Genomic DNA, 22,558 nt, shown 5'->3' with positions numbered 1-22,558 from the left:
AACTTGTGTAAAATGTGTAGTTTCTTTTCCAGTTTAACTTCCCTTGAGCGACACCTAGTGGTCATTTGAGAAACTGCATCTTAGCAGCACAGGGTAGGTTATTCTGCCTTTCTACTGTTTATCTGTTGTGGTAAACTTCATCTCATTTGCAAAATATTATTTAGTGTGAACAGAGCAGTGTTGATCTTTGATGCTTTCACAGGCAAATTGTGGCAACAATATTTTAGTTTTATCTACCAAAATTCTAAATTGTGCTTTAATGTCACGATAAGCAACTTCAGCATCAAGACAAATGATGACACAGTGGTTCGAACATCATAATTTAATTCTAGTTCCTCTACAGCACAGTCTAAACAACAACGTCACTGGTTCATGCAGTACGAACATCTACAGTAACATCAGGCTGGATTCCCACAGGCATCACATGGCTGAGGCCACAGCTTCACAACAGTTTCCAAAAAGGGTTGTTTTCATTAAAGCCTCAGTGCAGCAATGTTTCAGGGAACCTCAGCGCAGCTTATTAATCTACTCCTTCTACCACAATGACCAACACGGACACTTCGTACCATTGTTACAAATTATAGAAAAAATGACCAAAAACAGAATCATTTAAATTATCATCAGCTTGTCAAAACATTAAAAATGTTGGAATCCATTTCCGGAATGGCGTCATCTGAAAGTGAAGCAATAAAATAATTATAATAACAACCTGTACACGTCAGTTTGAATCTTATTCTTTAAGCAGTAGAAAAAACAGCATTTTGGTTTTCAGGTGCAGAACAAACAACAAAAACAAATAATCAGAGTTACATGAAAAGTCAGTTTGGACTCTGTGAGATGCGGTGAAACAGAAATCAAACCATTTGATGGACGTCTACTTAAACAGGGCCTCTGTGGTCCCAGAGTCCCCCCCGGTGGAGTAAGGCCGTACATGTTTGCAACTCAAAAATGTATCAAAAAGAAAGTGGAAAGCTATGCCAACCATAGCAGAGGCCAAAACATTTCTAGCAAAAATAAAATCTGATTCTAACAGTAAATGAAGACACAAATTCTGACACTATCAACTGAATCAACCCGAACTCTAGCACCGACCTTTGACAACCTCAAAGCTGAATTTATATGGTTTGAATTTCTAATTTTAATCTACACAATTTAAAAAGCTTTTTTGGTTAAAGTCTGAGTCATTAACCCATTTAGAAAAGCTCAAACCAGAACACCGGGACTATAGATTACACCTTGTGTTACCATCCTAAAAATAGAAAAGGGAAGCAGCAGACTCCTTCTCAGCCCAGAAAATGTAGTTTAGCCATGTGTATAACTGTAAATGTCAAACCACATAAATGTCAACGTCAAGTACTGAGCAGTGGTTAATGTCGTTCAGAATTAGATTTTCAGCATCTGTTCTCTCCATAATTCTGACTTCCATGACATGGAAACATGGTGAAAACAAGAAATAATTAGTGTTTTTCCAGTTCATAAGTGGACGGCCCAGAATCCAGATACAATCAAATAATGTTGATGTTTCCCGTCAGAGAATCCACAGTGTTCCAGAGTCTGAGAGGACGCAGCAACACGTCAAACACTGACCAAACTTTACGTCTCCACGCTGTCTCACCTGCAGACAGCGAAGAGTGTGCAAAAAAAACCTAACAAGGATTAAAAATAAGGCCCCTTAAGAAATTATATATATAATAAAAAAAACAGGAACAAAAAGAGGCACCAAAAAGTCAAGATATCAAAAATGCAGTCAGTTTGTGTGGTACGAAAAACTGGATTGTTGTATTTCATAAAAACATGATGGAAAAAAAGGCGCAAAAGCAGCTACATCATCCTGGAGGATGTTCCTGATGGGAAATGACCAAGGTGCTGCTTCTGTCTTCGTCCACGCTTTGTCTTGTTGCACCGTCTGCAAGGAATGACAGGAATGACACACGTCAAAGACAATCAGCTGCACATATTCAAAGGATGAAACAAAACTTTAAGCTTCGCCTGTGTACTGTGTGTACTGTGTGTACTGTGTGTATATGTACTCAATGTCTTATACTCTCTTGGACAGAGAACTGGCTGGTCTCATTAGTAGGTAGTGGAGCAGTGCTGCAGTGCAATATAGGAAGAGGTGGTTCTAATGTTTAGGCCTATTTAAAATGAATGAGGTGGCCAAAACATTAGAACCACCTCTTCTTATAATCCACTTCAGAACGACAGGTTCACAGGTTAGTCTGGTGTGATGTGACCAACGTGGCGTCTACATTTATTATGACTGAAACACTAATCCAACATCTTAACCCGTGTTTGTTTACTGCAGCAGTAATTACAGGTACCATTTACTGCTGTAGTACTAATATTTACAGTAATTGCAGTTTTAGTTTACGGAGCAGTGGTGCGAGTACCTGGTGAAGCACATGACCACAGCTACGATGACGGCGATCTGAACGGCGCCAATGATGGCGGCGATGAGGACGTAGTGCAGCTTCTGACCACTGGGCACCACGTACAGGATGTTAAAGTCCAGCAGCTGATCGCACTGAGGACCACCATACGCTGCCTCGCACCTGACACACACAGACACAAACACACACACACGTTAGTGTTCTGCTCCCTGTAGTTATCCAGGTCGGGTGCTGATGGTGCGACACACAAGCGTGAGCATCAACACACACACACACACACACACACCTGCAGGTGGGCAGGTTCTGCCTCATCTCACACTGGCCGTGTTCACAGAACTGGGCGTAGTCTTCCGGACACGGGGTGGGGGAGTCCACAATCCCCTCCCCATCACCAGACTTAGGCACAGCTGGAATAAAAAGAGGGAGAAAGATGCTGGTTTCTGATTGGCTGTTTGGAGGAAGCAGAGTCAAAGTGCAGTGAGGACGACTTACTGTAGATGTCTGGTTTGGGCTTGATGCTGTCGTCCTTCCTGCTTTTGTCTGAAAAAGAAAACGTGTTAGACACCAGCTACTCCTGTTCAATGTTCCTTTTTATTCTAGAATGACGACACGTTTACAGCTTTTAAAATTTGACTGAGCTCCATTAGTTTCTTTCTTCTAACACGGTGACACCTGTGTTTATTCATACACACGTTTCACAGAAAGACATTTTTAATTCTCACTTGTGTTTTTATCTTATTATCACAGGCTGTTCACACACTGGGTGCTCACACTCATAAGTATTTACTTCACCCAACATGGATGGAAACACACTGGAAGAGGAGGAGGAGGTGTTAGAACGTGAGCTGCTGTCTGTTCAGTCAGTCGAGTTAATCCTCAGATTGGGGTCAGGTCATCATTTATTATAGATGAGATGAAAAACACCAGTCTCTCCATTTTCCCTATGACTCCTCACATCTTATGTCATTTCTCACGTATCCCTACAGCAGCTCTTCCATCCTCCACTGCTCTGTCTTCTCCCCTTTTTAGTCCAAACCTCCTCCTTTCTCTTCCTTCACGTCTCCTCTGGTCTCTGTCCTCCTTCTTACAGATTCTACTTTTTGGTCTCCTCTTCTCCTGTCTTGGCTTCTATATATCGTTCTGTACCTTCGCCTTCATTCCATCCCCATATTCTTCTACCATTTCTCCTCCTGTTTTCTTCTCTACTTTCTTCTCTGTCCTCCTCCTAATCTGTCCTTCATCTCCCTCCTAATCATCTCGTTCGTCCTCTCCCAACAAATCTCTTCACTTTTTGAAAACATTTTATATTCTTTATACAAGAATATGAAAACATTTATGTTATTTGAAGCTGAAGGCACAGTTTTCAGCAACGGTCAGGTCTCATTAAGGTGGAAGCAACAAAAACAATCACTCATGGACGACGTTACACTGAAACGACTAACAACACACAGGCAGCATCATTGTTTGTTGTAGAACTTCTCATTAGCAGCTTTAAATCAAACTCTACCATGGTTCTAAATGTGTCGAGTGTTTAATTTGTCTCGTTACCTTGGCAACGTCCCACATGTTTGATGTCAATCTTTAGCTGCTTGAGACAAGACGCCTCTCGAACGTGGCACGGTGTGTCGTACGTGATCCCGTCGCTGCCGCACACCGGGTTGTCGTTGTGGCCGTTGCACACAATGTTACACATGCAGCTGTGCACAGACACACACACACAGTTTGACACCAGAAATGTCTTTTTTTACTTGTCCACTTTGTTACAATTACAGCATGTGACCATTTTACTCTTTATTCACTTAATATAGTTTCACTGTGATACGTTTGACTTAACATTTGTGATTATTAACTTTAACGACTTGTATTTTCTGGGTTTGTTCCACATTTGGAGCTGATTGTCTTCACTTCAGCTGGAACAGGTCTGTGAGAGGGACACGCATAAAATGTGTCCAGCTAAATGTCTGCAAATCACGTCCCGTCACGTCCCCGTGGTTCAAATGTCATCAGCAGCTTTTAATTACAAAGGAGCACAGTGAAGGTCTCATTCCCCACCTGTGATGTTAATAACATCCAAACTGAACAGAGTAAAGTCCAATTCAATAGTGTGTGTGAGTGTGTGTGTACTAACAGCATATCCTCAGAGTCTTCATCACACTCGGCTCCAAACTTGCAATTCCCACATTTCGAGGCCTTTTTGCCGCGACCAGAGCCCTCGTCATCTGCAGAGAAACAACCACCACTACTACATGTCCTCCACATACACTGTCCTCTCTATCAAAGCAAACGTGTGGTAGTTTTAAAAATCGGAAGCTCTTTACCTCCATCTCCTGATCCTGAACCTCCGTCTGACAGAGACAAGGACAAAGACACAAAGTTATGACAGGAAACACTTCACTCTCTGAGCGAATATGATCATGATGAGTAAAGTGTTTTTGCAGTAGGAAGCTTTACCCCTGAGTGTAGGCTCGATAACACACACACCTGTCAGTAAGCTGTACTGTAACACAGTCACACTACAGCCTCTAAAGTAACCAAACAGTTAAATGTAGCCATTACTGAAGGAGCCTCTACACAAACTGTTGAGTGACTGTACCTAATAAAGTGGACAGCAAGACTTTGTCACTTTGTCACAGCTGGAGTCTGGTTCACAATTTTACTGACCATGAACCTGGTTCAAGTTAAATCTAAAATACAGGTTCTGCACAGCACGTGAAGGTTTTTATATGAGTGTGTTACCGTGGTTACAGGGTCTCTCTGACACGATGGTGATGGCTCTCTGTTTCTTGCAGGCGGCTCTCCTGAGGAAACACTCGTTCTGATACGTGTCTCCATTTGACCCACACACAGGGATGTACTTCTTATGGCACTGCAACACACACACACACACAGGCTTGGTTCACCATGGCAACAATATGGTAAAAATGATTAATTCAATATGCACTTGCTAAACGGCTATTTGATTAAATCGCCTTGTGTGTATGGAGGTGGTGTCACACCTGGAACACACCTAATGTGTTAAGATTAGTTTGTGAACACAAAGTCAACAAGCGTCACGTCGCAGTGTCGAGCTGCGTTGTGTATTTTGGAAATTAAAAAGTGACAGAATCTTTTAGCCAAAAATGACTCGTTGTGCTTCTCCAACCTGTCTGCATTCACAAAGTCGGACTGTAAACCTCATAATTGGTTACGTGTGGTGAGCTGTGCGTCATCAGTCTGTTAGTTCTCTCTGAGCTGCTAAAACAGGATCATATCATGAAAACTGGTTTCATGTTTTCACAGCTCAGGTTGTGAGAGTGGACATGAAGCTCTATGAACAGATAAATCCTCAGGATGCTGTTGGTTCTGCAGTGAACGCTGCACCAAGTGTGTGTGTGTGTGCGACTCACGTTGAACTGACAGACACACTTGATCCCGGCCCCGTTCTCGCGGCAGCTTCCTCCGAACCGACACGTCCCGGAGTCGCACACGCGCAGGTCGCTCTTCTTCTCTGACACATCTGAAATACAGAAAAACGCAGGGACAAGATTAATCTCAGCCTGGAACTGAGCAGCTGTACCAGTGTTGGGCTTTCAGAGGAGGAGGTTCATCACAAAACAGGGCAATGGATCCATCCAACACACATTCTCTACAGCTGCAGTTCCTTCGGTGACTGATTGACAGTCTGGTGTCCACACACAGGTTCAGGGGAAAAGTGGATGTTAACACTCTTCACAGGCATCAGCAGAAACAGGCTAAAAACCTGCAGGTCACTCACTGACTGCATGAAAACATCCTGCCGTCTATAAATTATAACTGTGCACCAATAAATGCAATTTTAAAAAATGGATTTAAAACTAATGTGACTCACATTACTTCAGTCCCAAAGCCAACAGTCCTGCAGACTGTAGGTCTGTGAATGTCCTTATAAAACAGCTACTGAGATATTTGAGTGTGAACCAGGTTTTGGGACAAGAACTGAACCACAGGGCAAATAAACACTGTGGGAAACACTGACGCAGCAGCACAGCAATGTAGATCTATTCTCACACACAGACACACTCACACACACACACACACACACACACAGAGACTATTATCCAGGGTAGTAATTTAATGATGGCAGCTGATTGGTCGGCAGCCCCACAGGATAGCCAATTAGAGCTGGTAATTACAGGGGTTGTGACCCCCACCTCCCCTGTAATTAGCAAATACCACAGTGTGCTGAGGCAGCCAGAACAACCTACTGACACACACATACACAGGATGGACAAAATAATGCACTATTGTTACTCATCTGACTCCTCACTTCACAAATGTATGATTTAGTTCAGACTCTGCTCTGCAGAATCAATATTCAGTCCTGTTTATTTTAGTCACATTACTAAGATCCTCATCAACTCTCTGCGTCTGATTTCATTTTAGTGAAGCTTTGCAGATCTTCTCGGACATGTCGGCAGCAGGGCTTTGACCTGTGATGGGAATTAAAGCCTGAGCTCAGCTCTTTTAGCTCAGTGTCCACCATTCCTCAGTGTTTCTTCTAAGCAGGGAATTAACCAACAGGTACACACACACGATAAAATAAAAACGTGCAAACTGTAATCTCCTGACCTCAACGCAACCTGAGCACAACCTGCTCCAAATCAACTGAAAGTAACAGATGCCTCATTATAATATCAGACACACAGACAACATTATTAGAATATAAAATCATCCGTCTACATACAGACAGGTGACACATTAAAGGAAAAACCTTAACAAATGAAGATGCTTCCACACTGCTCTGTACGACAGGTAACAATAAACCGTGATCTGTGGCAGGAAGGAACATGCTCAGCGAGTCCACATGACTCTGATTTATGATCATGGTGCAAGAAGAAGGGATGTTAGAGGGGTCACTGCTGGGGGAGGGTGGCAGAACCTTCAGTGACTAACATCTGCATATAGGTCTGTGGGAAAGACGTCAGAACACAGGGTCGGGACATGCGGTCGGTGTTGCACGTTTGTGACCACGGTGCCAACATTAGCCAAGTTCTGCAGGTATTTGCTGATACGCCAAAGACCTGTTGAAATGTAAAGTCGTGGAGACCAACACCAGCATCTGTTTGACATCATCACTGTCATGGTTATAAATCCCCCCTATGATTCTGTTTAAGCTCATTTAGGAGCCTTGAGTTTCTGCTGCTGGAGTTTGTGGACCGATGCGATTACATACATACTCCATTACATCTCAACACATCGATAAAACATCAAGGGTCTGTGGTCTCACTTCTTAGAAATAAAGAGGTTTAGTCGTTTAAATGATGTAAAACCTCCTTCATCAGGTGATCAAAAGGTCCTGAGAGACGATTTAAGATTCAAACTGGGCCAGTGATGAAAACCTGTCGACTCTCATTTGATCTGCACATCTTCATCTTCCTCTGGAGAGTTTTAATCTCCCTGAAGCTTTAACAGCTTCTGACACATGCACACACACAAACACACCTCCACCTGACACAGCTTTTCAATAAAGTCCAGTTGCTATAGTTACTAACGTCTTCTCTGACAGCCATTGGTTGTGGCTTGTTTACAGGGCCTGACAGGTCTGCAGAGACCCCGTCCTGAAGTCTCCATGGGGAGTTACAGCGAGCAAAGCCTCCATTTACACAGTGTCAACACCACTCACAACCTGTACACAGCAGTTAGCTTGATGTGGAGATGATGGAAAACTACAAGACCCACAAACTAAATCAGGAACTAAAGAGAGGACCCAGAGTTTGGGACTAAATCAGGAAGAGTCAAAAAGTAAGTAGCTAAATTCAGGAAATAAATGTCCTGTTTTGAAACAATAAGACATCAGATCTGTACTGAAGCTCAACTGGAAGCTGTGGCTTTACAAAGTGGAAGAATTAAGACTCTGCAGAGGAAACCTGGTGCACCGCTGGAAGAGCAAACATAAAGGTCATAGAGAGCATCTCATGAAACAGAGGCCCAATGATGGTTGGATTATGATTATTGAACCGTCACAGTTTGTCTGTGCTGAGGCACAAAGACAACGTGGTGATGTTTAGACAGAAGACCTTTGTTGTCATGGTTACTAGAGAAAGCACTTGGTTAACTAATTAACAAAGTCCCGCACACCCCCCGAACATCTTCCTAACGAGGACTTTCTTGCTCTATACCCACGTAGATTATGTCGTCCTTTTTTTATGTTGTAATTTGTCTTACTAACACGTTAGTTGGGGACTGAGGGACAGTGTTGTCCTACTCATATTTCTGTTTAGACCATTCAGAAGTCGACAACTTTTACAAACACTTCCTCTTCTGACAAGAGTCTGAAGGGTTTAAAGGTTGTATCTGTCCAGTCACAGACATTTGGTGCTGTTAAGTTTCCTGGTCATTTAGGACCTAGGACATGAACCAGGTTCCAGACTGCCTGAATACGGGAGCCTAACTGCTTCCCAACTTTTCATACTGCCACAGTTCTAGATCTATTAAAGTGAAACATACTTTTTTGTAATGATGAATGAAGTATAAGGGTTTAGGGAAAAGTTCCTGTGGTCATTTGAAGATCTAAACCTTTTTGGTTTCGGTTATTTTACCCACACCTGAAGAAAAGCAACAATTATCCTGATAATTAGACTGAAAACTAAGCAACACCTGTGGGGATGATGACACCCTGAGCTGAACCTGAGAGCATTTCCTGGAGCAGGCTCTTACCGACTCTGTTAAAGTGTTTCACTGTGATTTGTGCAGGATGTCAGGAACTGATTAAGTCACTGATGGAAAACTCTGAGACACTGAAGAGTCATTGAACTGTGATAAGCTACAGAACATTATCATCTCATATGCAGAGTGGACTAAAACCACAATTTAGCATCAGTTTGACTAGTGCATGATGTAGAACACAGCTGTATCAGAAATACAACCGTGGGAACAAGGAATAGTTCAACATGTCGGTGAAAGTGATCATTCGCCTTCTTTCACACATGAGGTGGAAGTGAGAAGCAGATTGATTCCCAGGAAACACCTCCAACATTTCACCATGTCTGTTTCTGTGCTGAGATGGGACACAACTGAGCTTCAGAGGTGAAAGTAGTTGGACAGAACCAGCTGTTTCCCCCATTTCCAGTCTTTATGCCAAGTTAAGCTAAGCAAGACCCAGACTCCCAGACATGAGTCTGCATGGGTCTGAATCGCGCTGGCAGAAAGACAATGAGAGTATTTCCCATAGTCCTGAACTGTAGCTTTAATGTTTTATCAGAAGCGGTGTGGTGTAGTGAGGCTTCAGTAATGAGGGAACTAAAGCTGATCGGGGACCAGTCTGAGAACAAAGGGCACTGAGTGAAGCAGACCAACTTCAAACTGAAGGGGAAGAGTCTCATTCGTCTGAGGACCAGTGAAGCGAAGATGAACCTCCTCTTTCACGCTCTAATGAATTCATCTTCTCTGTTCCTACATCCGTGCCTTTCTTCCTGTGTCCTACATCCAGAGCATCCCTGACTGTGATTACCATACATGTCCAAAAGTATGTGGACAGTTATGTTGATGAAGTGCTGCTCTAACAGCCTCCACTCTCCTGGTTTCACTCTTTCCAAAAACATTACTGAGGATAAAACAGTGATGTTGCTGACTTTCCCGTTACTGCAGACATCTGCTGACACAAACCTGTGGTTTGTCTTGTAGGGGACCATAATCCCACCTTCACCCCCTGACATGAGCAATTCTTGGTTCTACACCAGCAAAGAGTTGGTGCAACTCTAACGGGTTTTCCTGCCTCCGAGCTGGTCCGGCTGTTGAAATGCAAAGAACTGGTTATAGATTTGTCCCCACTGCTGCAAGGACCCTCAAACCGCATCGACACCAACCTGGGAAAACTCTAATATGTTTTAACAGTTGCGCTTCGGCAAAACTCTGCCTTTTAACAATATTCACACTCACACCAGTGCTGCAGGAGCTGCCATTAAGACTCCACAAGGAGTAACTTTGTGTTCCGTGTCTTGTTCCAGTGTCTGGGATCAATCTGCCAGTTGTGGTTTGTTGTCCACAAACTACTACTGCAGTTAGTGTTGTTTTACTGCTGGGGTTTTGTGCTGAAGAACAGACTCTGCTCACACACTGTTTGTTGGTTCTGTTTCAGACTGAACGAGTCACAAGCTCATAAATGACAAACTACTGCAGAGAGAAAGTCATAGAGTGCTGCATCTTCCCAGGAGAACATCTGTGCCTGAGCTAAAGTGGGCGACGCTCAGAAGTCTCTTTCAAAAAAGTTCAAAGCTCCTGAAAATAGAAATCACAACGATTTTTTCCTTCAGATCTCTAAATAAAAACGTGAAGCCACACTTTGAAAAAGATTCAACCGAGTTATTTTAGCCCTCAGAGAAGTAAAAAGCTCCATGTGGGGCAGCTGTGGCTCAGTAGATGGAACGTGTCGTCCACAAACTTTACGGCCGGTGGTTTGATCCTCAGCTGTTCCAGGCCACAAACTGTCTAGAACCTCTAAATAACAGCGACTCACCAGCAGTTTCCCCATTGGAACAATGAAAAGGTTTAAAATCAAAAGTCATCATGACGACAGACTCAGACCTGCACAAACTGAACAACTTTCAATCTTCAATCTGGAAGATCAGCTCATAATGTACAGTTTGACTTGAAATTGACTTAGTTTCACAAACAAACTGGAGGAAGATTCTTTTGGACTGAAAACTATTGAATCTTATTAATGATCTCGAGGCTAATTATGTGTTTCTGGAATAGGGGAAACATTTAAAACTGATGATTGTTGTTTCCTTTTTAATATCAGCTTGTTTAAGAAAAAGAAAATACTTATTTATATGAAGAATAAAGTTAATAATTTACAGATTGTGAATCTGGGACCTGTTTGGTTTTTTGTTATTTTTATGAATTTCTGACTGTTAATTTACATTCACCTGATTAAAAAAACACTTAAAGGCTGCAACTACCAAGTTGATTATGGAGTAATCTTCCTTTTGTTTTTTCTATTTTCTAATTAAACATACAGTCGATAAATTCATAATGACATTTGTCACTTTTATACTTTTATACACTTTTACCTGCTTATTACTATTATTATTCCCAATTAACTGATTTATGTTAGAAAAATTCAGACTAGTGCAAAATTCTGTCACAATTACATAATTGTGCTTTTTCTGTCTGACTGACTATAATCAAACCTTTAAACTGTTTACTATCATTTAAGTCAAAGAGCAACAGCAAATATTCTTTGATCATTAAATATTCTGCATAAAAACAAATGAAATGAAGTAAAACTAACCTCTGAAATGATATTATGATGCTTTGTATTATTTGTGATGCATTTCTATGGTGTTGTGAAGCACTTTAAGTCGCCCTGAGATAGTAAATCGTATAATATACGAAAATATATAAAGTACAGGCAGCTCAAAACTGTTCATACCTACACATGGTTCTGTACTTTGTTACTTTCCACCACTGTTTAAAAGAGAAAAGCAACAAATATTCTATTCTGACCAGTGAGTCTTTGTTATGCAGTGAAAAATAGTTTTGTGGTCAATCACTTCTCTTTTTCCCTCAAACATCATAAGTGTCTAGAGAATCAGGGACTGGCTTCAGTTTTTATGGCGAAGATGGTTTTAAATCATTTTTATATAACAACAAAGCTCCGAGGCTCAGTGGAATAAGACGCATCAGCCTCTAATTAAAAAATAAAACATGTAGAAACCTTTAAAGTGAGTGTGGTTCCAGCTGTGCATATATATGTACATACAGGCTGAACCTCGCCCTGTTTCTCCACCCTGTAATTAACCCCAAAATAGTGAGGAGTGGTCAACACACACACATACACACACACACACAGCTGCTTAAACCTCTTGTCCTTCTCACTCTACTCAGGTGTTGCTATTGACTCCATCTTCCTTCCTGTTGTCATGACGACTGCCCTGATTCCAAACACTGATCTGATGGAGGTTCATCAATGAAACACTGTTATCCTGGAGTAATGTTTGAGAGCCTGTTTCATTTTGCTGATGCCATGAGTGTGTCAGTGATCAGTATCTACGTGATCAGCTGCCCTCAAAAAGAAACACGCCTGTGACCTCTGACCTCCACACCCTCAAACCCACCTGTCCACAGGTAAACTGTGATGTGTCCAGGTGTAAACAGGCTCAGAAGGTCTCACCTGGGCAGTCGCTGCCCTTCCCAGGGCCACAGTCCGCACTGCTGCTGCCTCCGCTGCGGGGGAACGAGCTCCGGACCGTGGGGAGAACCACCAGAACCAGCAGGCAGCAGGACCAGGAGAACCGGCACAGTAGAGCCATGATGGAAGGAGGGAAAGAGGACAGAGACAGAGAGGAGAGGACAGAGACTGAAAGGTGGGAGATATAGACAGATAAAGGGACCAGACAGAGATAAAGAATAGAGTAGATAAAGAGACAAAAGGTACAAGCCGGAAAGATGGGAGTATAAAAAAAACAGATTCTGGGTTTAAAAAAAGGGAAAAAGACATAAAAACTGAAACGGGGTCTGTATTTTCTTGAGTCCTTCTCACAGAATCCCCAGAACAACACGCAGCACAGAAGAGGAGGACAAATCAAATCTTGCAGCCAAAAACCATCAAATCCTTCTTTTCTCCATGTCTCTCCAAAAACTCATCCCTGCGCGTCTCCGGATCGAAGCTTCATGGTCAAAGAGGAGAAATAGGCTGGAAAACACGTCGACAAAGCCGGGAGGAGGTCTGCAACACGCAGCCCAGGATAACAAAGCAAAGCAGGGCCTGGGGCTTCACTCACCGACCCCCCACACCTCCGCCACCCCTCAAACCACTCTGCTCACAGCCCGGACCGAGCCTCCATCCCCCAGCCCCGGTGCCTCGTACTCAAACCGGCGCGGAGAACCGCGCACCGCCGGTGCCGAAGCGGCTTCCAGCAGCATCCAAGGCGAAGTGGAGCGAGCGTGCGCCGGGGACGATGGACGGTTGCAGACGGTCGCTCAGTCAATCGGACCGGGACTTTTTTGTCCTCCTGCTCCTTCCCCACTGACTGAATCACATCAACAAAGGCCTGGACCACGTGACGCGCAAAGACGCCTCCTACAGGGGGAGTCAGATATCAGCCCTGAGGACGTCTCCAAACGTTCACGTTAATTAACAGGAAGAAGTCAAACATTCAGCACCATCATCAAGATTCAGATGGTAAAAGTTTTTCTCTACATAAAAAAAATTACATTCACACGAAGCCTGTGAGAAATATGCGAAATAAAAGCGACCACATTTTTCTTAGCGTGACTAACAGAATCATTAAGTGGCTGCAATGTACATGCAAGAACAAAAGTAACTTTTCAAAGTTTCACCACGAACCTGCAAACTGTCTCAGGCCATGATAAACCAAAACATCCCTGACAAAACCATGTTCCGTTTTATTTTTTTCAAATGTTTACAAAACCTAAAGTTAACCAAAAGTTTAAATTCCATATTTTACCATGGAAACACTGAAATAATATATTTTTTTTAAATATTAGAATGATTAGAATCATTAGAAAACCACACACAGGACTCTTCTTAACACCACAAGACCAGGTCGTAAAAATGCAGGTACCATTTTTTTATTGTAGTTAGTTGCTTATATCTGTGCTGCTGATGCTGAATGTTGCCGATTTACATTCAAAATGTCTCAAAGGCCCCAAAGTTCAACGCTAAAAGTGAAATGAAAAATAGTAATTGTAAGTTTTTTAAAAAGTCTAATCCAAACTTGTGCTGAAACATCTTTATCTAAAACTGTGGAGGTCGGGATTGGGTTTGTTAGTGACGCGATGCAGCCAGCAGGGGGCGCTGTGCGCGTGTAGAACAGAGGGAGTGACCTGCTGCTTTCAATGCTCCTCCCATTAACACATCTGTCACTGCTCAAATCCCTGAGTACAGAAGCCCACAGCTGACATTATTCATTCAGAGTAAAAAAACAGGATCTCGAAACTCTTTACACTTTCACTTGATCTTCAAAGTTCATACATTCACTTTTTTTTTTCCCTTTCTTCTTATCCCGTGGGTTCAGTGTCGCCACAGCGGATCATTGTCCGCATGTTGATTTGGCACAGTTTTTACGCCGGATGCTCTTCCTGACACAACCCTCTCCAATTTCTACCGGGCTTGGACCTGCACAGCTGGTGAGGGGAATGGGCTGTTGGGGGTTCAGGGACACTTCGACATATAGGGGATCGAACCACTGACCCTGTTGTCCTGGACGAATGCCTTTACCAACTGAGCTACAGCTGCCTACATTCACTCAACATTCAAATACAGAATCAGGTCTGAGACAGGTTCAGGTTTTCTTTTTTTTCTTTCCACACCTCCAACGGTTTCTCAGACTGGAACTTTAATGTCTGATTTTCCCTTTAATTGCAACTTTTTTGTCCTGTCCAATTAATTATCTTCATTTTTCTGGTTCATTCAGGTTCAATAATTCAGAGGTGTTGTACTCATCCAGCTACAACGTCACTGTCAAGTTTAGACTGTTAGACTTTCAAATATCCAGGCTCCTCATATTTCTTGACAGAGCTCAGGTAAAAGATGCAAACCGATCCCAAAGACACAGAACATGACTGAGAAGGTTGCTGAAAGTGTCCACAAAATGATTCCAAATAATAAAAAAAGACACTAAGTGACTGCAGATGGTTTGTCTGTGCCCAGGAAACTGCTGCCTCAGAATCCGTACATGTCTGTAGCAGCTATTGGTCAATTCCCCACCAATGACACATTTAGATAAATATGTAAAGACAGAAAATATTTTTTTATGATCGGAAATAATCAGGAGAATTAATTCAAATGTGGTATAGAATATTTATTTAGTAGAAATGTTACAAGTCAGACTGTAGTTAAAAGTTCTGTATTCCTGCATTCAACACGTAAAAGTCCAAAAGTAAAACTTCAGCTTAGGAACAATTGCTAATTTGTCATCAGAGTGTCATGTTATTAGAAGATGCTTCACTTTACTGTTGTAGCTGGTAACGACTGAACTCCTCTTTAACAATTTAACAATTTTAACAATTTCAATGTGCGGCTGGGTAGTTTGTGAATTTCTAAAACCTCTAAAGTCTCAGATTATCACTAGTCAAGTTCAGTAAGAAGATTTGCCTCTAAAATGTAGAAAATGGAAATACACATGTAAAGAAATACATCAGATTAGAAATTAAGAACAGTTCTTAACTAAATGCACAGTTAAAGTTACCCACTGTGTTTTTACTCATCTGTCACTCATCTGTTTCATCAGACTGAATTCATTCCATAAAATACTGTTTGTAATTCACCCTGTTGCCCTATAACCTTTCACAATAAAGTTCACCAAACAGCGGCAACGAAACACAATGATACAAGCCACCGCATACTTTTACTGTGAAAGGGAACAGGCGGATGTAGCACTTACACAACAGCTGACATTCGTTAACTATTTCCCAGACGTAAACATTGTTCAAACGACTAAAAGATTAAATGTACGAAGGTAAAATTGCTGTGTAAGTGCAAAGGTGCTTCATTTGCCATCAGAGGAGACTCGAGTCCACAGTGGACTCTCCGGATTGGTGTGAACCTCTTCTAGAACAAAGTTTTGGGGTCACCTGTGAACGGAGGGTCATCACTTCATGACCTTTCAGGTGGAGTGTTTTCAAAATAAGGCCACAGATTCGCTTACTTACCAAGTCATTTATGTACTGATTTAATTTAACCCTTTGTTTAAAACCCTTTTTTAGAAAACAAAACCGCTGTATATTCAGTCCAACACAGCTTTCATTTGTTCTGATTTCTGTTTCTGCCCCTTTTTTCTCCCTTTATCCTGTTTGGGAAGCTGTGATATAACCAATAATTAGGACTCAGTGATACAGGAACAAAGAGCAGCATCGATTTTCCTCATCATTTTCAGGTCAAAGTGCAGAAACAACTGCAGCTTTTCTTTCAGTGTGAGGTCAATGTTCTGCCCCAGGACATTTTCATTTGTGGTGGTGAGTATTGATTCTATATTCACACACACACACAGAGTACATTTAATCCTCACCTTCGAGTGCAGGTGTTTCACTAAGCCATCTGGGCTCATTAGTTCACCCTCCTCCTTCGTTCCTTTGTTGTCTCCTCTTTCCCGCTCAGTGTTTTGAGGCTAAACGCTCAATGCACCAACAAAAGTGAGGCTGAGCTGCTGCTGATGTGTGGATCCTCACACTGTGTGCGGCTGAGAAACAGCAAGATTTTCTCTACAGAACGGCTCCACGTAAAAAAGCTGATCATTGTATCATAGTGTATTTTGTGTGTCACTGGGTTTTCTGCAAAGCTGATATTGTCCTTAGAATTAGCTCAAGACAAATTGGGAAATAGTGAACTGTTTTTCATCAGTCAGTCTCGCAACAGTTAGTTTATCGGAGAAATTGGTGGTAGAATAAAGTTTTTAACGTGTCTCAATGTTCTTCTAAGCGAAATGTGTGAGGATTTGAAATCTACACACACACACACACGTGAAGGAGGATGTTTGTGTGACATTTTAAATCATCTTGTGTTTTCCTTTCCTTCCTAAAACACTCAGCTCAGAATCCTTAATGTGCTTTATCCGCCTTTTGTTTTGTTTTGTTCCATTTACCCCCCCACCCCCACCCTCTTTGAGTCCCTGTGTTTCTCCACCAGTCACCCCCGGACAACAGCCCCCCTCCATTATTTTCCACTAAAGGTTCTCAGTCAATTTACCTGATTCCACCTGTAAACAGGCGACTCTGGAAGCAGCCAGGAGGAAAAAGGCTGTCGTCTCTAATCCGGGTTCAACAGCAACAACGGAGGTGGAAAACACTGGAGGAAGGAACGAGGACGCAAGGAGGGAAGGAAAGGAGGTGAAAGTGAGCAGCACATCTCTGCAGTATGGCCGTAAACAGACGAGGAGACTCCGCGTGATGTCGCTTGTGTTTTACCAACACAGCTGTGTATTTATACACACAACGTGCACTTTCACTGTCAGCAGATTCTATTTGTTTCCTCACAATATTCCCTTCTGGCGCCTGAAGCATGTGAATATGTTTTTATAGTGTGGTTTGAGCCAGTGGCCCTCATTAAACACAGGCAACAGCAAATACCAACAGGAATTGTCTTGTCTTGCTCCAGTCGCCACCATATTTGTTGTGACAGTAGAACATGTGAGACGTCCCTAGAAACCACCAATGTTCCTGAGCAGAAGATTCTTACATTTAGTCATTTAGCAGACGCTTTTACCCAATTTCAAATACAAATATTCCACTAACCTGTGTCAGTACTTATGTTAAATTTCATAAGACGACGTCTCCTCGTAAACCTGATTGTTGCTGTCCCACTTTTCAAAAACGTGCCTGAGGTTGATAATCCACACACTCTAACAACAGCTCTAAACAACACAATTCATTTTTAAAAATAGGATTCATTTGGAAAATTGATTTATTGAGCCTGCGGTGAATCAACGACCATATTTTTCACTCTCTATTAGCTCCGTGTTTGGTCTCCACCACCTCTTAACTGTCCCACTACGATCACAGCTCTTCTCCGCCTTTTGATACATAATGCACTCACCTCCTGGAGGTGAAGGGGCGAACTCCTGACTGTTTGTGGATCCATTAGCTCTGCTCTCAGAGGCCGATGATGCATTGTTGACAGACGGGGACCATAAAGGTTTTCTCAAGAAACGTTCCCATGTAGCAGAAATTTCCGGGATGTGGTGAAATCACTGCAAACTCTATTTGCTTTTTTCTCACCTGTTTTCTCAGATCAATATCACAGATAAACTGTGTGTGTGTTTGTGTGAGAGTTGTAACTTGTCACACGAACTTAAGTTACCCGAGGAACCAGAAACCAGCCCACACAGTGAACATAAACGTCCTTCCTGCGACGACACAGAAGCTTTCTGCTCTGGTTTATTTTCAGCTTCTTTCTCATAAAAATATGTTGAGAACTTATCTAAATGAACGCTGGACATGATTAAGCAACATCTTAAACCTGATGTTTGTGACTCTGAAGTGACTTCAGCGTACGCTTCACCTCAGCTCACTAATGACCTATATTCAGGTTCTTTCTGCCCTGTGACACTGTCACATTTTATTGGGGACAAATGAGCAATAAAATCCATTAAGGAGCCTTTTTTCTGCCTCCACAGATGCTGTGTTGGCAAGAAGTGAGCAGCTGCACACAGAGGAATTTAACGCAAACAACAGGAAAACACACACACACACAAAGAAGAGAGCGGTTATTAATAATGAAGGCAGAAAAGGTGCATTGTGGGTGAAATATGTGACCCCATTAGCTGAGCATCAGCCAGAGCTTAAGGAGTCAAATGGAGGAGGTGGAAAAGACCAATGAAAAAAGATGTGAAGTGTGAAATGTGAAAAGTGTGTGTGTGTGTGTGTGTGTGTACGCACCCTCACGTGCACGTCTTTAAGGTTATGTTTATTCTATGACTTCAATTTTGGGACAAAATAACACACAATAACATTTAATTATTAGACATCAAATTTCTTTTCACTGAAAAAATGGTATTAATACACAATAAATAAATAAATACATAATTATAATTTTCTCGTGTGTTTAATTGTGATGCATTTAACTTGTTTTAGGACTTGCATGAAATAATATTAATAAGGGGTTCACAAACTTTCAAGCAACGCTGTAAAAGAAGACGCTGTCCTCTCATTGCAATGTTTTTTTTTTTTTATTTCATCATAACAAACCAGAAATGCTAAAAGGCTTTAGTGGACTTTATTTTTGTTTCCCTGGACTGTTTCATTTTTCCGAGTTTAGAAGAAAAGCTGGTAAAGGCTGCATTGTTCCACCGTAGAAGAGAAACAGTTTCCTGCTATAATCATCTCTAAAACCCCGTTGAACACGTTCAGGAAACTCTCACCATTGAAAGTGCGACTTTTGATGTCAGTTTATCGATATGATTATTCAACTGATAATTGCTGTTTGAGATGGTTTCTGAGTGGCCTGAAGCCAGAGGGGGGCTTTTATTTTGGGCCCTGGGGCCTCCTGGTTTGTTCCTTAAAACTATGACCACAGTCTTTCAGAGCTTGCATTTCATTTTTAGGATATTGTCCTCAGTAGACTGGCTCTTGTTTTTCAGTGCCAAACTCTGGGGAAGTGACATTTAACACATTAAATAAAAAAATCTTAGTAAAAAATAATGAAAATGTGATGTGTACAGACTTCTAAGTCCTGCAGATTCTCAGAAAAACCATCGCGCACAAGAGGTCACTGTCCTCACGTCAGAGACCGGCAGGCTGGTTAATGTTTCTGACGGTTCGATCCCTTTGTTTCATCATTGTTTTCTCTGTTTGTGGTGGACACACACACACACACACACACACACACACACACAGGTTGGAGGGATCAGGATCAGGTTCCAGCTGCTGTTATGTTTGATTTCCATGACTGGATTAAATAGAAAATTAAAACTAAATATTGACACGATTCTGCTCCAACTATTTAATTTCACTAAACTTTCATTCTTGGTTTTACAAAAAACATTTGGAGACAACATGTGACGAGCAGCTGCTTTACTTACAGGTCAGGTTCATATGTATTTGGAAAGAGAGTTTTCATGCTTTAGGCTCCGTACACCAGCACAGAGGATTTAAAATAAAAATTATTATTATTATTCATTTGTCATAATTTTCTTACCAACACACTGATGTTAGTGTGTGAAGCCAATTTTAACACTAAATAAACATTAGTATTAGAAGGTGGTACTTTGTCCATTGTGAGCAGCTGGTATTTTGTATTTAGTTTAATAATCATCTCCGAACAACAACCTGATAATTAACGAATTATAGTCGTTTACTTCACGAATGGGAGTCCAGGACTATAGAGACTGGACTGAGGGACACATAAAGCAGCACATGGTGGACTGGGGCCCTGTGACCAGCAGGGGGCCCCGGAGGATACTGATACAAGTGAAGTGGAGGTTCCTCAGTTTTTGTTTTTTTAATTCAGTTCAGTTAAATTAAACACGTGTTAAGTTCTTTAGCAGTAACACAAATAAAAGTCTAACACAGAAGCTGAGACAAAGAGCGTGGACTCTGTGGGTCCTGAGAACCAAACCGAGTCTGAACTTTCTGGTCTCGTGTTTTATTTGCTGTTTCTGGGCGGTGACAGCAGAACATATCAAACCTGAGGACATGGACAAAGTGATTCCTGTCGGTGAAGTTGATTGAAGGAGCGGGAGGAGTGGCTGAGGAGGAGGAGGAGGAAGAGGACAGACTGCGGGTCCATCACGCTTCGTCACTCAGCTCCAAGTCTTCACCTCAGGAGCAGCATCAGTGCTGCAGGCGCCGCACATGGAGAACCGGACCGGGACCAGTTCTGAGGATCGGAGTTAAAAACCTGCCGCACACATGAACTTGTTCTTCGCAGGAGGAAGAGGAAGAAGAGGAGGAGGAGGAGCGGCGCTGCTGCTGCTGCTGGCGCTCGGCCGCTGCTGCTGCACCACCCCCGGCAGGAGAGGTAGGACCGAGCCCGGGCCGAGAGCTCCGGAGAGGGAGCGCGTCAGGGCGGGAGGGAGACAGCCCGGGGGGACCACTGGGAGGGTTAGAGGTCCAACATGTTCTGCTGCTAGGAGAAGTAGTTTTCACCGTGTACTTTTACTGTAAAATCTTCCGGGAAAAGTAAACTCAGACTCAGACCAGTGGGAGCCTTTAGTTTCTAAACTGGAAGGAAAATAACATTATTCCATCAACACAAAACTCATTTTTTAAATAATTTATCACTTTTATAATCACTATGAATATAACAGCAACATTTGAAAATGTTACAGAGAAGGTATTTTATTTTATTATGTCATCACACGAACAGCACACAGACAAATAACCAAGAAAAGATCGTTATGAAGTTTAAAATAAAGTTTAGAAAAACTCAGAAAAAGGTAAAAACGGATTATTATATTGTAAAGTCTGTGTATGTTATGTGACTGTTACAGTGATGTAATTATCTACAGTGTAATCAGAGAATTATTTTTATTGTGCCACAGAAAAATCCAACTTATTTATTTACATGAACAGCAGCTCACAATCGTACAGATGCTGAGCTACAACTCAACCTAGATGGGAAACTGCTGGACACGACGTTACTGTAAAGGCAGAGACACAGGACGCTTCAGCTCCTTCTGACTCACTTGTCAACAATTAAAGCTTCATTTCCTCTCATGCTTATTTTGCATTTGAGCCAAAGGTCCGAGCTCGTACGTCCTCAGCGCCGGTGTTTCTCCCCAATGTTTTCTCCAGAGCCAAAGTTCCAGCTAAAGATTTATGCAGCTATATAAGTTATATATATAATAACTGGTCAACCTGAAATAATGTCTGACAGGGGAGGACAGGCAGAGCCCGATCAGCTTGGATTGTCTCCTGATCCTGCTCTGTCCTTCAGAACAAACTTTACATTATTCGCCCCAGAACAGATACAAATAAGTGGTCACGATGAATGGAGGACAGACGGATGTGTCCAAACCATCTGCACATCCCTGCATCAGACATTATTTCATCAAACACACAACAGACGTCTCAGGTCACATGCGTTTTAATTTGGACCTCGTATGTCCTGTTCTGCAGACAGCAGTGGACGCTCACTGGGAGTGAGAACCTCAGTGAGCAGAGGAGAGGGAGGACAGATTTAATCACTGCATGGACTGTAGGTCCGACTGGGAAACAGCTCGTGTCTGAAACCGAAAGGGGCTTAAAGTTTGGGTCGGTCCTGCAGCCCCCCCACAGGTCAGGTCCCTAATCCACCAAAGAGTCAGGAGGCTTTTGTCGGCAGACTGATGCCTGGTCGTACCAGTGAGTGGTTGTTCGTTATCCTGCTGAAAATGTGCCAGTGTCACCGAGTCACTTTATGTACAACAAGATGTTTCAGGGGCCCTGGAGACGCAAAACTGACTACAAAGTTTTTAAAATAGTAGAACAAAGATGCCACAAAAACAGACTATGCTGACCTTGACTCTTAGCCCCGTCGTTACAGGAAGTTCAGAGTAAAATCGTGAAGCAGTCAGCGTCTCCTGTGCTCATTCTGTGTGTCTCGTCCATTGTCTCAGTATCATTGTGTCCTCACATCACTGTCATCACTTTATTATCTCACACATCAACCTGTGGAAAAGAGAGATTCTGCAGGATTCTCCTCCAAAACCAAACAACCTGAGTGATGATGTGACTAACAATCTCTGTATGAGCGAATGCAGCTAAATGTC

General features: G+C 42.3%; 2 protein-coding genes across 2 annotated transcripts in view; one reads left to right on the top strand and one right to left on the bottom strand.

Annotated features, from left to right (window-relative positions):
* Window positions 1-307: 307 nt before the first annotated feature.
* LOC137104910 (tomoregulin-1-like) lies at window positions 308-13,367 on the bottom strand. Its single transcript, XM_067486771.1, has 10 exons — window positions 12,523-13,367; window positions 5,777-5,886; window positions 5,127-5,256; window positions 4,709-4,735; window positions 4,519-4,609; window positions 3,939-4,087; window positions 2,883-2,930; window positions 2,677-2,797; window positions 2,391-2,552; window positions 308-1,906 (listed from the first exon to the last, which is right to left on the bottom strand). Exons 1-10 carry the CDS (start codon window positions 12,659-12,661, stop codon window positions 1,822-1,824), a joined length of 1,062 nt encoding a protein of 353 aa, XP_067342872.1. The 5' UTR covers window positions 12,662-13,367; the 3' UTR covers window positions 308-1,821.
* A 7,036-nt stretch (window positions 13,368-20,403) lies between these two features.
* The window catches only part of LOC137104399 (melanoma receptor tyrosine-protein kinase-like), a 30,067-nt gene continuing 27,912 nt past the window's right edge, over window positions 20,404-22,558 (top strand). The window contains exon 1 of the mRNA XM_067485527.1: window positions 20,404-20,826. Within this exon, the coding sequence (XP_067341628.1) occupies window positions 20,718-20,826 (109 nt within the window). The 5' untranslated portion in view covers window positions 20,404-20,717. The remainder of the gene's footprint in view (window positions 20,827-22,558) is intronic.

The sequence above is a fragment of the Channa argus genome, chromosome 19 (assembly GCF_033026475.1).
Source record: "Channa argus isolate prfri chromosome 19, Channa argus male v1.0, whole genome shotgun sequence".
Lineage (NCBI taxonomy): Eukaryota > Metazoa > Chordata > Actinopteri > Anabantiformes > Channidae > Channa > Channa argus.
This window is presented reverse-complemented; position numbering and strand designations above follow the sequence as displayed.